This window comes from Pholcus phalangioides, unplaced genomic scaffold (genome assembly GCF_987345545.1).
Source record: "Pholcus phalangioides strain wild (caught in Gottingen) unplaced genomic scaffold, Ppha-v1.0 ptg000012l_1, whole genome shotgun sequence".
In the NCBI taxonomy this organism is placed as follows: domain Eukaryota; kingdom Metazoa; phylum Arthropoda; class Arachnida; order Araneae; family Pholcidae; genus Pholcus; species Pholcus phalangioides.
Window position 1 is genome coordinate 12,166,051 of NW_028301605.1, and position 14,905 is coordinate 12,180,955.

At 41.0% G+C, this 14,905-nt stretch overlaps 1 protein-coding gene across 2 annotated transcripts in view; it reads right to left on the reverse strand.

Annotated features, from left to right (window-relative positions):
• Positions 1–1,100: 1,100 nt before the first annotated feature.
• The window catches only part of Cad86C (Cadherin 86C), a 70,108-nt gene continuing 56,303 nt past the window's right edge, over positions 1,101–14,905 (reverse strand). For both annotated transcript variants that reach the window (XM_089240199.1, XM_089240200.1), the window contains exons 16-24: positions 13,603–13,852; positions 13,267–13,506; positions 13,070–13,149; positions 10,054–10,125; positions 9,869–9,943; positions 9,675–9,714; positions 9,250–9,374; positions 5,748–5,855; positions 1,101–5,660 (exon numbers count right to left, since the gene is read on the reverse strand). In XM_089240199.1, the coding sequence (XP_089096325.1) occupies positions 3,806–5,660; positions 5,748–5,855; positions 9,250–9,374; positions 9,675–9,714; positions 9,869–9,943; positions 10,054–10,125; positions 13,070–13,149; positions 13,267–13,506; positions 13,603–13,852 (2,845 nt within the window). In that variant the 3' untranslated portion in view covers positions 1,101–3,805. The remainder of the gene's footprint in view (positions 5,661–5,747; positions 5,856–9,249; positions 9,375–9,674; positions 9,715–9,868; positions 9,944–10,053; positions 10,126–13,069; positions 13,150–13,266; positions 13,507–13,602; positions 13,853–14,905) is intronic.

Here is a 14,905-nt window from a genome sequence, read left to right on the forward strand (position 1 = left end):
TAGGTGGTCAGCGGTCATGTCTGTCTGTCTGTCTGTCTGCTGACACTTCATCGTGGCTCGAATCATATTGAACAGACATAAAGTTTTGTCACACTTTTAAAGCGCTTCATCATCTCTTTATCAAATATACGTTGCAATTCGATAACTTTGATCATTTTTCGAAAAAATGACAAATAACAACAAAGAGAACTCTCTGTCTCTCTTTCATCATCGCATGAGTTGCCTGAAATTTCGAGATTAAAGCCGGATTTTCGTAGGAATAGTTTTGTTGCGCAGCGTGAACCGAATTAGACCATTTCGCGCCGCCAGAAACGGGTTACATAATTACGTTACGCGTTTGTGTTTTCCTAGCGTGGCGCATCAGATCATGGCGGCTATATTATAGTATATGGCCTTAGCATCAGCTACTCTGATGTCTGCATGCTCTGGTTTGAAGGGAAGGGGAAGCAAACACACAATAGTGAAGAGAACATCGGCAAAACGCGCGGCGCACGACGCATTTGATTCCTCCGGAAGCAGTCGGCCAATCACGCCCGACGTAAAGCGTTGTCGTGAGCCGTATTGCGCTGTGTAGGAAAACAGTCGTACCGCTTTTCTTATTGGGACTCAGTGGTTTGACACAAACAGACATCCCCCCCCCCCTCCATCACCACAAATGCAGCGCCTTAAAAAACAACTCGAAACTGTGAGAAAATCGGCAGAGAAAAATGTGTCCATTGTGATTAATTCTGAAAAACTCACGCAGATACCAATTTCCATGTCTTCTCCTCCTGAACAAAGGAATCCCCGAATTTGTTGTACATTAAAAAAAATTATTAATATCATATCGAAATCAAAAATAAATCGCATAAAATTTCTTGCGAAAGTGAAGATATAAAATAATTGGAATTCAAATTTTATTTTCTTTATTAAAACATTAAAAACTACAAGTTCGATAATTTTTTGAATGAACATGAAAATGTTTCTGAATAATCAATAATATGCAAATACATAGGTAAAAATGCAGCATCAAATCTTCTTTAAAAACATGGCAGTAGAATTTATTGTGCTCATTTTTTTAAAATGAATTTATTAAATATGATAAAATAATAATAATACATTATCTAAAAAATCGGTAAAATTTAAATAAAATATATTCAATCTTAATTGTTAATGGTATATGCAACAATTACTATTAGTTTAAGCCTCGTATATAAAGAAAATTTGATCGATGAACTGATGAAAACAATATTTCAAAGCTTTTTGAATATAAACAGCATACACACCGATGAGTTACTACATTATAACCACCCCATGGTTACAGCAGTGAAAGCCGTTAGTCGTCTGCGACGCATTTATACCAGAGGAATCGTCGATTGTTTGCGGAACAACAGTTATAAAATCACCGGCTGCTGCAGCCGTAATCGAATAGAGGCTCTTGTAACGGGGGGGAGGGGCGAATCACCAAGAGTATGCATAGCCTACGGTGGCTACATCAATAATGACCAGAACAATTAGCCTGTGCGTATTCAGAGTGACGGTTTCAGAGCAAGCTATTTATTTGTGCATCAAGCCGAAGTGCTGTGAAAGGTCACTGCGTCCTATATTTCACGGGATAGACTCATATTCCCAATATTTTTTCCGACTGTTAGGCGCATGCAATCGTCCCTATCACCACCCTCTGTATCCGTTCCTGGACTGTCGTATATGTCCCTGTGTCTTAGACGCAAAGCGGTGAATTAGACGGACGGTCATAATGTGGTGACTAATCGGTGTAATTTCTCGACGGAAGAAAAACAGCAACCAATGCGTGAGGTCGTGTTACATGAACCGCGATGAACATTATGAACCTGAAATAAATTTCTTCAAAATACATAGTATACAAAGATGAATCCACATTACTCGCGTCTCGTGCTCCTCAAGGACTTCTGCTTGAGATCGTTTCCATCCGCTTGCACATTACACTGCTTGACAACTGATAAGAAACAATTTTTTCCCGTTATACCGAATGACAGGCATCTTTTAAAGAAATGAAACTTGGCACATGTTTAATAGATATCCTGAAGTATCTCTATTATGCAAAATGGGACAGATATCGGCAAAAAACAGATGCTCTTTACAGTTGTAAACAGTTACGAGGTAATTGCTTGTTTTGCTCGAAATAATGACAGATATGAGTTCTTCAGTATGATGTATGACATTTTTGGACACTGATGCACATTTGACATCTGCTCATGCTTCCCATGAAATTGTTGTGAAGTGCTTGAGGTATTTTATGCCATTCGTCCTTCAAGGTGATTTTGAGTTCCTGTATCGCTAGGGAGGGTTATGTCTTTGAGCAATACGTCTACCGCGTACATCCCAGGCGTGCTCTATAGGATTTAGGTCAAGCGAATTGCAGGTTATGACATGCGCTGATTATTATAACTTTCTAGTGTGTCATTCACTTCATCTATCCTATGCGGACGGGCATTGTCATCCACGAACCGAATGTCTGGATCAACTGCAACGCGGGAAAGACGCGCATAACCCAGGAGAATATCGGTGCGATACCGCTGTTACTTTACGGTACCTCCATCAAGGATATGCAGTGGAGTTCTGCCATTGCGCATAGCATCCGTCCACACCATTACTCCTCGGCCATAGCAATCGATTTTCTGGACAGTCTCCTGATGTAACGAGTTCCCTGCTCCCTTCACAGTAGCTGGTGCCCAGAATCGCTGTTGATAATGAAGCGTGATTTGTCAGGAAACAAAGGGAAAGTTGCTTTCATTTGGAACCAGCTGACATATTTATCATCTTGAGGTGTGGTGATCCTCCCGCGGCTTCCAACACTCGGCAGACCGTGTTGTTCAAAAACAAAACCCTCCTCTAACCATACAGGAACTTAAAATCGCTTTGAAGGATGACTAGAATAATATCCCTCAAGTTGTCCACAACAATATACTGCACAGCAGATACCGAATGTGCATCAGTATCCGAGGTGGTCACACATCTATACTGAAAAACTTATATCTGTCCTCATTTCCAGCAGAACAAGCACTTCACTTAACTATTTGCTATAGAGAGCATTTTTTTTGCCATGTGGCGATATATGTTTCATTTTGTTTGATAAAGACAATTCAGAGGTCTATTAAACATGTGTCAAGTTTCATTTCTTTAAAGGATGTCTATTGTTCGTTATGATGAAAAATTACACTATTCCTTGGCATTTGCCCAGCAGCATACTTCTGTTTCCCGTCATTTTCAGCTCAGAAAGATCCGGAAAACTGAACATCTGCAAGCGATCAAATGACCAAGGGTCTACGCCATCAGCGTTACTCGGGTGATTGACGCTGATCAAGTCACTCGAGCACTAGCCTGGTCACGAATAGCAAGGCCTCTCCTTGATGACTTAATACAGTATGAGAAGGTCTCTCTTATTAAAGGGTATCCTGATGGATAGATTATCTGTAGACATTTCAGTTGCGAGAATGTAAGTTCTTTCATATCCATTAAGTGTGATGTGACCGATTCGATGATAGTTAAACTGCCCCTCCACCTCTATAATCCAAGGGGTATATCACATTCTCGTCCACGAAAGGGATTCAGTCTTCAAGCTTTTCAGTTCTTGGCGGAGAATTGAAATGGGTTTTACTGAAGAGTTAGTGCGGCCCCTCAGTATGAATGTGGAGATATAGTTGATCTTTATAAAAATTGTCGGCAGTCACTCATTCAGGTTTTGTTTTAGGTCATTTTTTTTAAGTGGACTAGGACATGTGAGAACAATGGATGTCACCATTCCTTGTGCGAGAGAGAGAACCCACGGTTTTTCAGATGACGAGCTTTAAGGAGAATCGTCTCGTCCACCGGCTGATTTCAAACCGCGCGTCTGCATTCCGTCGTAGGCTATCGTAAAGAGACTCTTCTTCTCCATCAGGTTGGCTTTCTTCAAACGAAGCCCAGAGCTGTCTTTCCCGATCCCGGAATCGGAGTCCTCGCCGTCCAAGTCAGTACCGGGATTCTGATCCGTCCTGTCATCTTCAGTCGTGGCGCGTAGGGTCGTCGCGTCGCCTTCTTGTTCCGCGACGTCCTGGTTTCCGTCTTCCAGACGTCCAGATTCGTCTTCGACTTCCCTGCTGTTCAGTATGACCGTCTGGGGTCTTTCCTGCTCGTCTTCAGTCTGGGGTTCAGCTGCCTCAGCAGTTTGTTCTTCAGCCCCCGCTGCTTCGTCTTCGCTTTCGAGAGAAGAACTCGCGCCCATCTTTACGCGTTCTCGTCGACGGAGTTGGATTGCGACGTCTTGCATGCTTTCAAAATCGGTGATGTTCGTTCCAGATGGTCCCGGACGTTCGGGGTCGTCGGCAGTCTGCTCCGGCGTCTCTGGTTTGTCATCCTTATGTTCTTCCTCTTCATCCACTGTTCGGTCTTCGCTGCGCTTCCTCACAACCGCGTATTCGTCGGTGGCTGGTGTTTGCTGGGCGTCTTGCTCGTGATTGAATAACGACTGCCTACGAGCCTGGTTGGAGGGTTCGTGATGAGATGGATAATGCTGATGAATTTGTGTCGCTGTTACTTGGGATGGTAGTATGACTTCTGAACCTCGATGTCTTTGAGAGGTTAATTCCATGGAATTGGGATGTCTGATGTCGTCTACCGCGTACTGTCTGGAGTCTTCCTGAGGCACGTGAGGCCGTTGATGATGGGGATAACGTTCCAGGTTCTGCGGGAACAGCGGATGATGATGTTGTGGCACTTGGTAAACGTGTGAAGACTGCTGTAATAACGCGGGTGAGAGTTGTTGGGGCATCTGAGCATGTCTTAGCCTTTCGATACTGCCGTAATCTGGATCGGGTCTCACAAACCGAGGTCCAGGTCTCGGATATAGGTCTTCAGCCTCCCATCTCTCAGTCCAAGCTGGTCGACCTGCTCTGTCGATGTGAGTCACGAAATGTGGCAGATGATGCTCGTCACGGAAAGTCTGTGATGGGTGATTGATGTCTTGCGGACCTACCACTACCTGACCATCACTCGTTAGGTACACGTCGCTGTCTGTCCTGTGGTACCGAGAGAATTTCAATCCTTCCCTCGGACCATCGGAAGTTCTCTCGATAGGTTCGGTCCTGAAATCAGAATGTCTGGGTCTGACCGTCCGTGGCACTCTCAGAGTGTCGTGAGAGTCAGTGTTCAGGGCGGTCTCGCTGACACTCCGGAGCGGTTCACTGTCTGTGAGACGGACGCGCTCGTAATTTCTGTCCTCATCCTCCTCTCTCAATGGACTTCGAATGTACAGAATCTCGGTCCTTTGAGGAGCGGATTCGGCACCGGGATCGCTGCCACCGGCGTTCACTCGCACAGTCGGACGAACTACTTTGCGGACGACCATGTAGTCACCGACGCGCCGGACGTCTTGTGCACCGATATCCTGCAGAAGCATCTCGGTGTTCGGCGAGAGCGGTCGACCCTGCTGGTACACCCGTGCCATACGTCCTCCCGGCTGACCACTAGGGTAAAAATCCCTCGGCAGACCATCTTCTTGTCTGAATGTGGAGGCAGCTGCTTGAGGGTCGTTGCTGGACACCTGCACTGACGTCGTTTGCTGGCCGTTCGTCTGGACGTCGACATCCACGGCCGAGTAGGATCTCCGGGTTACTTGGTGAGGTTCTTTTGCGCTCCAAGCTTCTCTCACAACTGCAGTGGACCTACAATGGAACATCGGTGAATGCAAATCGAGTTGTATGAGATTCTTAATGATAAAACTGATAATAAACAAAAGAAAAGCTCCATACCTTTTGCGGCCATCGTTGTTATCACCTTTCGCCGCTCCGTTCTCTTTGTAAGTGACGATTGTTTCCTCCGGAAAAATCTTGTTCTTCCAATCAAAAATATCTCTCGCACTGGAAAGATGAATAAATTCTCATATTCTATATTCGGAAGTTTCGCTACATACACAACAGTTCATGGAAAAGACACTAAACATTAATTGAAAATAATGCAATGATTTTACTAGTTTCGACACTGATATACACACCATTAAATGAACAGCATTTATTTCGAATCACAGTGAGATTTTGTTATTATTATTCTAAAGAGATTGTAGCAGTGTGTGACTAAACAGTACACGCCATCAATAAGCTAAAACATAAAAAAACCAGTCACTTGATGACGTGTTGGTCCATATTTGGCATTCAAAGAAGCAGCAAACCACCTTGTCATGTGGTATACATGCCGGATGAGTCATCTCACGGATCACCCGCCGCCCTCCTTGAAATCTCTCCAAGGATCCCTGCTTTAAGTATAATCGCCCAGTTGGGCGATTCTATTTTTGATGAGGGTAGGCAGATACCATAAATTTTTGTAACTGGGCAGCAATTATATTGACCTAACTCACAACTTCAGTGATGCCACCTACGAGAATGTCGATGATTACATCTTTCATGTCATCATAGGTATGCTTTATGCGATCAGTAGCTGTTCGCCTTCCCTTCGTGCCAACCAGAATGGCTGATGTTTGTACTCCAGCATTTTTGCCTTCCTACCTCACGTGTCATACATACACACAAGACCAGAGTTTCCGAAAGTTTTGTTCCATCGCCCCTTTTAAGATTTCCCCCCCCCATCCTTCCCTCAGCTTAAAAGCCCCTACATAGAAATCTTTATTATATATCCGTAGCTTCTATCGACCTTTGGACAATTCCACCACTCCCTCTGCCTCTGGGGTAATATTGGTGATATTATTTTTCAAATCTAATTTTTTGTTTCTCGATTGGACTGGTGTGAAAGTGGAGTCACTCAAGAAAGTGTCCCTTGCGCCCCCATACATTTTTCACTTTTAATCGATGAACGTGATCAGGGACCATCCAAGGATTACGTGAGCATCGGTAGAGGAGGGAGTTTCGGGTTTCTCGCTGACATTTGATAACAGGTGGGGGCAGGGGTCAAACATATGAAAAATATGAATTATTATGTTATTATATTATTTGATATGAAAAGTCCTCTACAGAAAGAACCACTTTGGTGATCCCTAAATGTTCCGCGGAACTTTTAAGTGCTCTGGATATGTGCCGCGTGTCACTCAAGGGATCCATAATTATGCCTCGAATCACTTGAATAATCTGGGAATGTCCCGCGGGTAACTTCGAAGATGTAGAACTGCGCTAGACGACGCTTAAGTGCTCTAAAACTGTGTCACATGTCACTCAAGGATCTGTAAACGCACCACGGACCTTAAGTGTTCTTGAACTGTGTTGCGGATTACTTAAGTGATCTGTGAATGTGCCACGAGCATGCTTGAGTGATCTGAAAATGCGCCACTGGCCGCTTAAGTGCTCTGAATTTGAGATACAGACCTTTGAAGACCCCGCTTCACATCTCAGCTAGATATCGAAGCGTTCCCGAAGGATGGGTGTATCCGGGAAGTTTTATTATAAACAAAGCATTGTTGCCTTAAGTCAACAAAAAATTAAAAAAAAAAATAAAAACGATCGCGTCAATTTGCAATGATTAAAAATCGAAACAGCAAATGACGATGGGCAATTAAAATTATAAACAAGATTATAACATGATGGCATATAGTCCATCTCATAAAGAATCTAGTAATCGCCAGTTGCCGCTGTGGTGGTCGAGTGAACAGTGAAAGCAGTGAAATTAACAGAAATTGATTGTAATAGCACAGTGTTTAACAAAGTGGGCGATGGAATGGTCCTGGGGGGAGGGAGTGATCGAAGCTACGGAAGCCTATAGGTTCCTATGGGCTCACTTGAGTTGGAGGCGATGAGCGGGGAAAAATTGCTGATGCGATAGAACAAAAGGTTTGGGAAACTGCAATACACTGGTGTAAGAAATTAAGAGAATTGGCAGACTTGGTCGATTATCTCTAAACTACTGTACCGATTTTAATGAAATTTGATATGTACATACATAGACTAAACAAATAACCACTCAATAATTGTTATACACACGCATGATCGTGCGTAACACTCGTTGGAGTCGGAAGGTATGAAACAGCGGTTGCAGAATAAGCAAAAAAATGGGTTAATAGGGGGTATCGTCCCCTCTTACAGATATACAGGTCTCGCAGCGTGATTTCATACTTGAAATAAGGCAGTTTATTATTTCCTGTGGCAATTGGTCCCACTCGTTCAGCAACGCTGTTTTCATTCCCTGGATGGTTCCCGGAGTTGCGAGTTGCAATTGCCCTCCCCAAAGCGTCCCAGACATGCTCTATAGGGTCTGGAGATCTGGCTGGCCAATCCATCCGGCGAATATCCTCACTCTCTAGAAAATCGTCGAGCAGAAGAGCTCTATGTGGCCATTAAAATGAACTCAGGGCCAACTGCACCCCTGAAAAGGCTAACATAGGGCTCCAAGACCTCACCCCTATATCTCACACCAGTCACAGTGCCTCTTTCAAAGACATGGAGAGGTGTGCGGCCATCCAACATGATGCCTGACCAGACCATTAAACCTCCTCCGCCATAATGGTCGATTTCGTGGACATTGGAGGGTAGGTAGCGGGTCCCTGGTTCTCCCCATATGAACTTACGGCGACAATCGGGGCTTAGGCTGAACCGGGACTCATCAGTGAAGAGAACGGTCGCCTATTGATCCATACTCCAATCTCTATGCTCTCTGCACCATGATAAACGGATTCTCCTGTCCGTAGAAGTGAGTGGGACGCAAACAGCAGGTTTGAACTATTTGAAAGAAGACTTGATTTCTGGAACATTTTTACATTAGAGGAACGGAGGTGTCGGGGTGGGAAGGGGGGGGGGACGATCGAAGTACCTAAAATTTTCAACGGGATGGTCAGGTCGGACATGAGTTATCAATGTTATTAATACACCGTCAATCAACTGTTTTCACAAAGGGACACCAGTATCAATTAGTAAGAGACAACTGTAGGTTGTGCTGTCGCAGGGAGTTTTATTCTAATCGGGTTGTGAATGAATGCAATAGCTTACCTTTGGGGTTCGTGATTTCTAAAACAATTGACATGTTTAAAAAGAAGTACGATACACATATTGGGATATAAATTGAGAAGCTATCCATACTTTGAATAAGGAAACCATTACCTTTTCTATGGGCAATGTATTACATATTATTAATTATTAGTATGTTTTTCGTGATAACACACTCTTTTATGCTCTTATATTGGGTTGCTGCAGTTTAGTTATATTTGACATCCACATTTTTTATGGACATCTCTTTTCAGCCATCTCATGCATGCATTCATGGAAAATCCGAACTAGAAAATCGATTTCTTTTTCAATTGATCAGTTGTTTACTCACCCGTCGGGTGCCTTAACGCAGCAGCAATAGAAGCACAAGGCGATGATGGCCAGTATCATCAAGATGACCAGGGCTATCAGCAACCAGAAAACAACGTCAAAGTTCCCTCTTTGTAAAGCTTCGACCTTTCGAAAAGTTTAAAAATAATTAATCAATTGATTACAAATTTTTCGAAGTATTTCAATAAGATTCTACATAACATGGGAGAATAGCTGAAAGTAACTATTCGAAATTTGTGCACAAAGTAAAGTAAGTTAATTGTCCAACACACACACACACACACAATGGAGTATATTTGATCACTCACGAATTCCCAGTCGAGATTAAATGTCACTGAGAATTCCATTCCCTCACGAAAATAATTTCTCATATCATATTAATAACTAATAATGACAATAATTAGTAATAATGAGGATGGTAACTACCTGCGTTGATGCCAAATGATAATCTTTGCCGAATATATTGCTGATCAAAAAAGGAAAAAAACACTATGAGATGTCAAATATTTTCAATAATTTGTTTTTTGCAATTCGTACAGTACAATACAATACAATACAAATACAACGCCACAACAGGCAAGTACCAATAGTAATAAAATCGTTATAATAGTGTTTTATACCTAACTATTACTTCCATATGGGTGAGATCAACGGTTGATGACAGCGGATACGACACCCAACATCTAACAACTGACCTATTTCGGGGCAATGAAATGAAAGGTAAAAATACCGACAACACATCATAAGCATTGATTATTGTATTATAAATGTAAAATATTTAGCGTAAATTCCACAATATACTCACTTCTCGGTGCTAGTGTTGTGGAACGCCACTGAATGTACATTGACATGAGCACCCGTAAGGGCCGAGAAGCCTCTAAGGGTAGAATAATTGAGAGTCAGTTTTATTATATTGAATAATCTTCATATTGTTATGTGAGTCATCATTCAGATAATTGATAATTATTGCGCACGGAGCGCCCAGGAAAGTTTTGCGGATGAAGAGAAAGCTATTAATAGTTGTTGTTTTTTTTCATTTTGGCTATGCGGAGTGACTTGCTACCTAAGCACAGTCATCACTCTCCTCCAGGACTTATCACCTGTTAAATGCCCTGACAAGCTTATTTTTTGACCAGAACCTCATCTTTCTGTAATCATAAACATCGCATGGTGATGAATCGTGCAGCTGCACTATATTTCCAAAAATGTGTGTCCTGGGACACAGTTTAGAGAATTTCTCAAATTCCTAAACTAATACTAGGCAAATCATTCTGAAATTTCAGTCACGTGAACCCTATGTTTGTACCCACAACTTCCAGTGAAAACTTGGTCACGAGTGAATTTAAAAGACCAACAAAACATTTAACAAGAAAAAACGTTTGTGATCAATCCTGTGTGATAAAAAAAACAACTGCAAACGATTTGTAACTTCCACAAAATATTTTACTAATTTCATGCAATACTTTCTTGCATGTTCGTGGGAATAGCACTTATAGTGACGAAGATATTTTTTCTAGGAAAACTCCAATTTTTTTCGCATTGTTTCTTGTTTTTCAAAAAATTTGTATGAAAATCTGCTACTACACATGAGACACCCTATGTAGGAATATAGAGTGTAAGATTTTTTTATTTAATGAGGAATGAGTATTGTTAGTAAATAGATTTTAATGGCGCATGCGCAAAAAATACCCATTTTATTTTTTCGAAATTTTGTCCAGATATATATATATTATATATAGGGCCATTTACATAAAAATTCCAGTTGAATGTCGTGAAAATTCAGAAAGATAGGCCATACGCGATATCTTGAGTTGAAATTTTAGTTACCCTGGATGAGAGTACCTGTATGATTAGGGATTTTTTCCACAAGTAAGTTATTTCGATAATTTTATGTCATTTGATTATTTCAATCAGTTTCTTCATTTTGACATCATACACGTGTTATGTTCAAGCATTTCTCTTATATAGCATCAGATACATTCGCATGAAGCTATGGGCTTATTTTTTAAATAATCAAATAGCACTGATAGATAACTAACACTGACTAATAACACAACATTAAAATACTGTAATTGAAATACCGATGTGTTGAAAGAGTCCCTTATTATCGAGGTACTCTCGGCCAGTAACTTAAATTACAGCTCACGATATCGTGCATATCTTTCTGAATTTCCACGGCATTCAACTATAATTTTTATGAGTTGCACTGTATATTTGGCAACCAAATTATGACAAATTAAAACAGATATTCTCTACACATGCACGATTAAAAATCATTTGCTTAAAATGTTCATATCTCAATAAATAACAAATCGCCGCATTTTAAATTCCTACACAGAATATTTCAAGTGCAGTATTATTTTCTTTGAGAATTTCATAACATTTTTGATGGAAAACTTTGCATTTCATAAGCAAAAACATGTGATGAAAAGTGGAATTTTTGTAGAAAACATTTATATCTTCCTGAATATAAGTGCTGTACTCACGAAAATGCACACAAGTATTGAACAAAGTTATTGCCAAACTCGCAAATCATTTTCAGTTTTTTTACCATTCATTTGGCAATATAGTGTATGAGCGATATTCAGTGTCACTTTCCCTTCCAATAAGGCAGCAATTTACTCGAATACGAAGCACGCATAACATTTTCATCATAAAACCGTTACGACCAACATAATACACAACATACACTTCAGGATAAGCAAATTCGTTACGAGGTTTAGTTTTGAACAATTGATCAATTTTTGTCGCACCACGGTCATTTTCTGTACACGAGGGGTTATTAGACCGGGACCTACAATTAATTGCCGATTCCGAACAGCAGCCTTTTTTTATACTCACCGAGAGGTTGGTGCGTAACCCCTCGGTGTGGGAGTCCCTGCAGTAGAAAATTTTTTCTACGGTCAAGTCACCGTCTTTGTTATAACCTGTGTCAGGAAAGTATCTGACGAACCGGGTATCGAACTAGCAACACCTCTAAACATCACTGAATATTTGTACTTCAGGCTAGTATATTATCGACCTGAGCTACCGCGTCCGTGAGGTTTAGTAGCTGTGAATGTTCGTTCTTCGTAAAATTCAGACGATGTCAACGAAAACGAAATTGGAATGTCATGCGAAATTACATTATAGCTCGTCTTATGATTCGAGAGCAGTCAGTTGTGCGGCATAAATATGTCCTCGTTCCACAAAATGTTTGTGCACAGCATATGCTACCAATTATCGATAGCATAAGTGATAACACGACAGAAATTAAAAATTTCAACGTTTTTATGATTTTCACCCGTGTAAAGACAGATCCATCAACCAGCCACTTAAAATAGCTTTGCCGCTATGCTCAATACATGTATTACAAATTTAAATGAGCTTCGTTGAAAACAAATGGGAAAAATAGTCGGAATATGTAGAAATCTGGTCTTTCCTACAATCCCGTGAAATACGGGACACCATCATGTTGTAAGATTTTTGTCTATCAAAATATTTTAGATATTTTACTGTTCCCTGGATTCAGAAAGGTTGGGAAACACTGCACTATACAGTACCATTTAAAAATAATACTATGGTGGGTGGATAAAAATCTCCTTGGACAGAGACATTTTTGCCAAAAAAATTATCAACGTTAGGAGACGGAAAGCAAAATAGCACTTTTTCCCCATTTCGTTCGCTTTTCCAATTTTACTGATGAAGAATTCTCGTCCATAGCCAGCCCTGGTATCTACGGTTAGAGTTGATTGAAGTTATTGCCAAAGTGTTAAACAATTATTCTTTGTCTATTTTTTTCTGGAGTAGCAAAACTTTCCAAGTACCCGGGACACATGTACCTCTCGAGTTCTTGTTTCCTGGAAGACGCTGTTCTTGCAGATAATGGTACGATGAAGGATATCGATCTGTTCAAGAAATCCTGCAAAACAGGACAGAAATGACATTAAATACTGATTATTCGAGGATTAAGAAAGGGGCAAGATATGAAAAATATAAATATCATGTCGTGAGTGTCACGTGATGAATCATGAAATACCTGGTTATGGACTTGAACTTTGACAGTGCTGAATCGGACCGGGACTCCTTGGTCATGAGCCCTGACTGTTAAGGTTATTACTGGTAGAGCATGTTCCTGTGTATCCGGTCCAGACACTAACGGCTCCCGGAGAGTGATCTCTCCAGACCTCGGGTCAATGAGGAACTTCTCTTGGTAATTGCCATTTACGATCTCGTAAGTAATGTCGCTGTTCGGCCCCAGTCCGTCAGCGTCGTAAGCCTTATAGAAAAAAAAACAACATAAAAAAATTAGCAAACTCTTCATGCAATTAATTACTGAAAGTAGTTGATTTGTTAATCCACAATCCATTTTTACCTGGACCTGTAACCTTTCGTAAAATTCTCTCATGTCAGGGTTCAGAACCCCATCATAACGGGGCTGGAGGAAAACCGGTGCGTTGTCGTTGGCATCGGCGATGAAGACGTGGACTTCGGCGGTGTTTCTGTTGCCTTTACCCTGGTCGTCCCTGGCTTCCACGGTGAGTCTGTATTCTGGGATTCTCTCGCGGTCGAGGCCTTCCGCGGACAAGAGGGTGAGTTCTCCCGTTATTGTATCCAGTCTCAAGCTGTCGAAAGACAATAGAGTCATTAACATAAAGCCAAGATCTTAAATTTCTTCAAAAAAAAAAACTTCGAAGAATTCCATCATTTGGAAAATCTTCGGATACCACTACTTTCAAAAATTTCCAAAACTTATTTTATTACGGAAGAATGAATACAGATGGAAGCTTTTTACTTCATATTTCCTTCGAAGTAACTACCGTGTGAAATTGTGCATTTTTGTCATTGTTCGTACAAAGATGTAAATGCGGATTGCAAGCCTTCATTTTTTTTATCACATCCTCCAATGCGTTCGTCGTTGCTCGCCATATTTCTTCGGAACCCGAGGATCGTTGCCCCTTAAGCAAATTCTTTATTCAAGGAAAAATTCGCCAATACCACAAAAATTTCCCCAATTAAAACATAGTAGCTGTATATGCTACAGAAATTTTTTTTTTTTTGACGAAGCCGGTTATTACGCATAATCACCGGCTCTTTTGCATAGTTATCAACCATTTTTGTAAGATCAACAAATTTTGTTTTGCACATTTACCGGTGATTATCTGTAATCCTCAGCTCGCGTTGGTAAATATATAATAAATTATTTAAATGTACTTGAAATTTTTCTCAAATTCCACTCTAGGATGATGGATTCGATCAGTGATATATCGCTTATATTTAATTTACATTTAATATTCACATTGTTAGCTGGAATCAGTTGCTCACCCTTTTTACTTTGTGTAGCTTTGAGACTCTCACGCGTACGTGTCTTGTATTCTCTCCTTTATCATAAGGCCACAATATTCGCACCGCAATTATTCCTCTACAATCACTGACGAATTAGGAAGTGCATAACATTAGGCTTTTTGCGTATTATATATAGTTTGTAGTGTATCCGGCACAACTCACTAGGTAGTAAATTGCCCATGGTGATAGACCTGAGTTGTGCTCGGCTTAAAAAAACAAAAGTTTGTAGTGTAGAAAGTCTCGCCACAGAGAGCAACAGGCCTACAAACAGTACAAATATCCAGTCACTACACATCATTCACTTCACTTCTGAGATATAGATGGCAGCACTG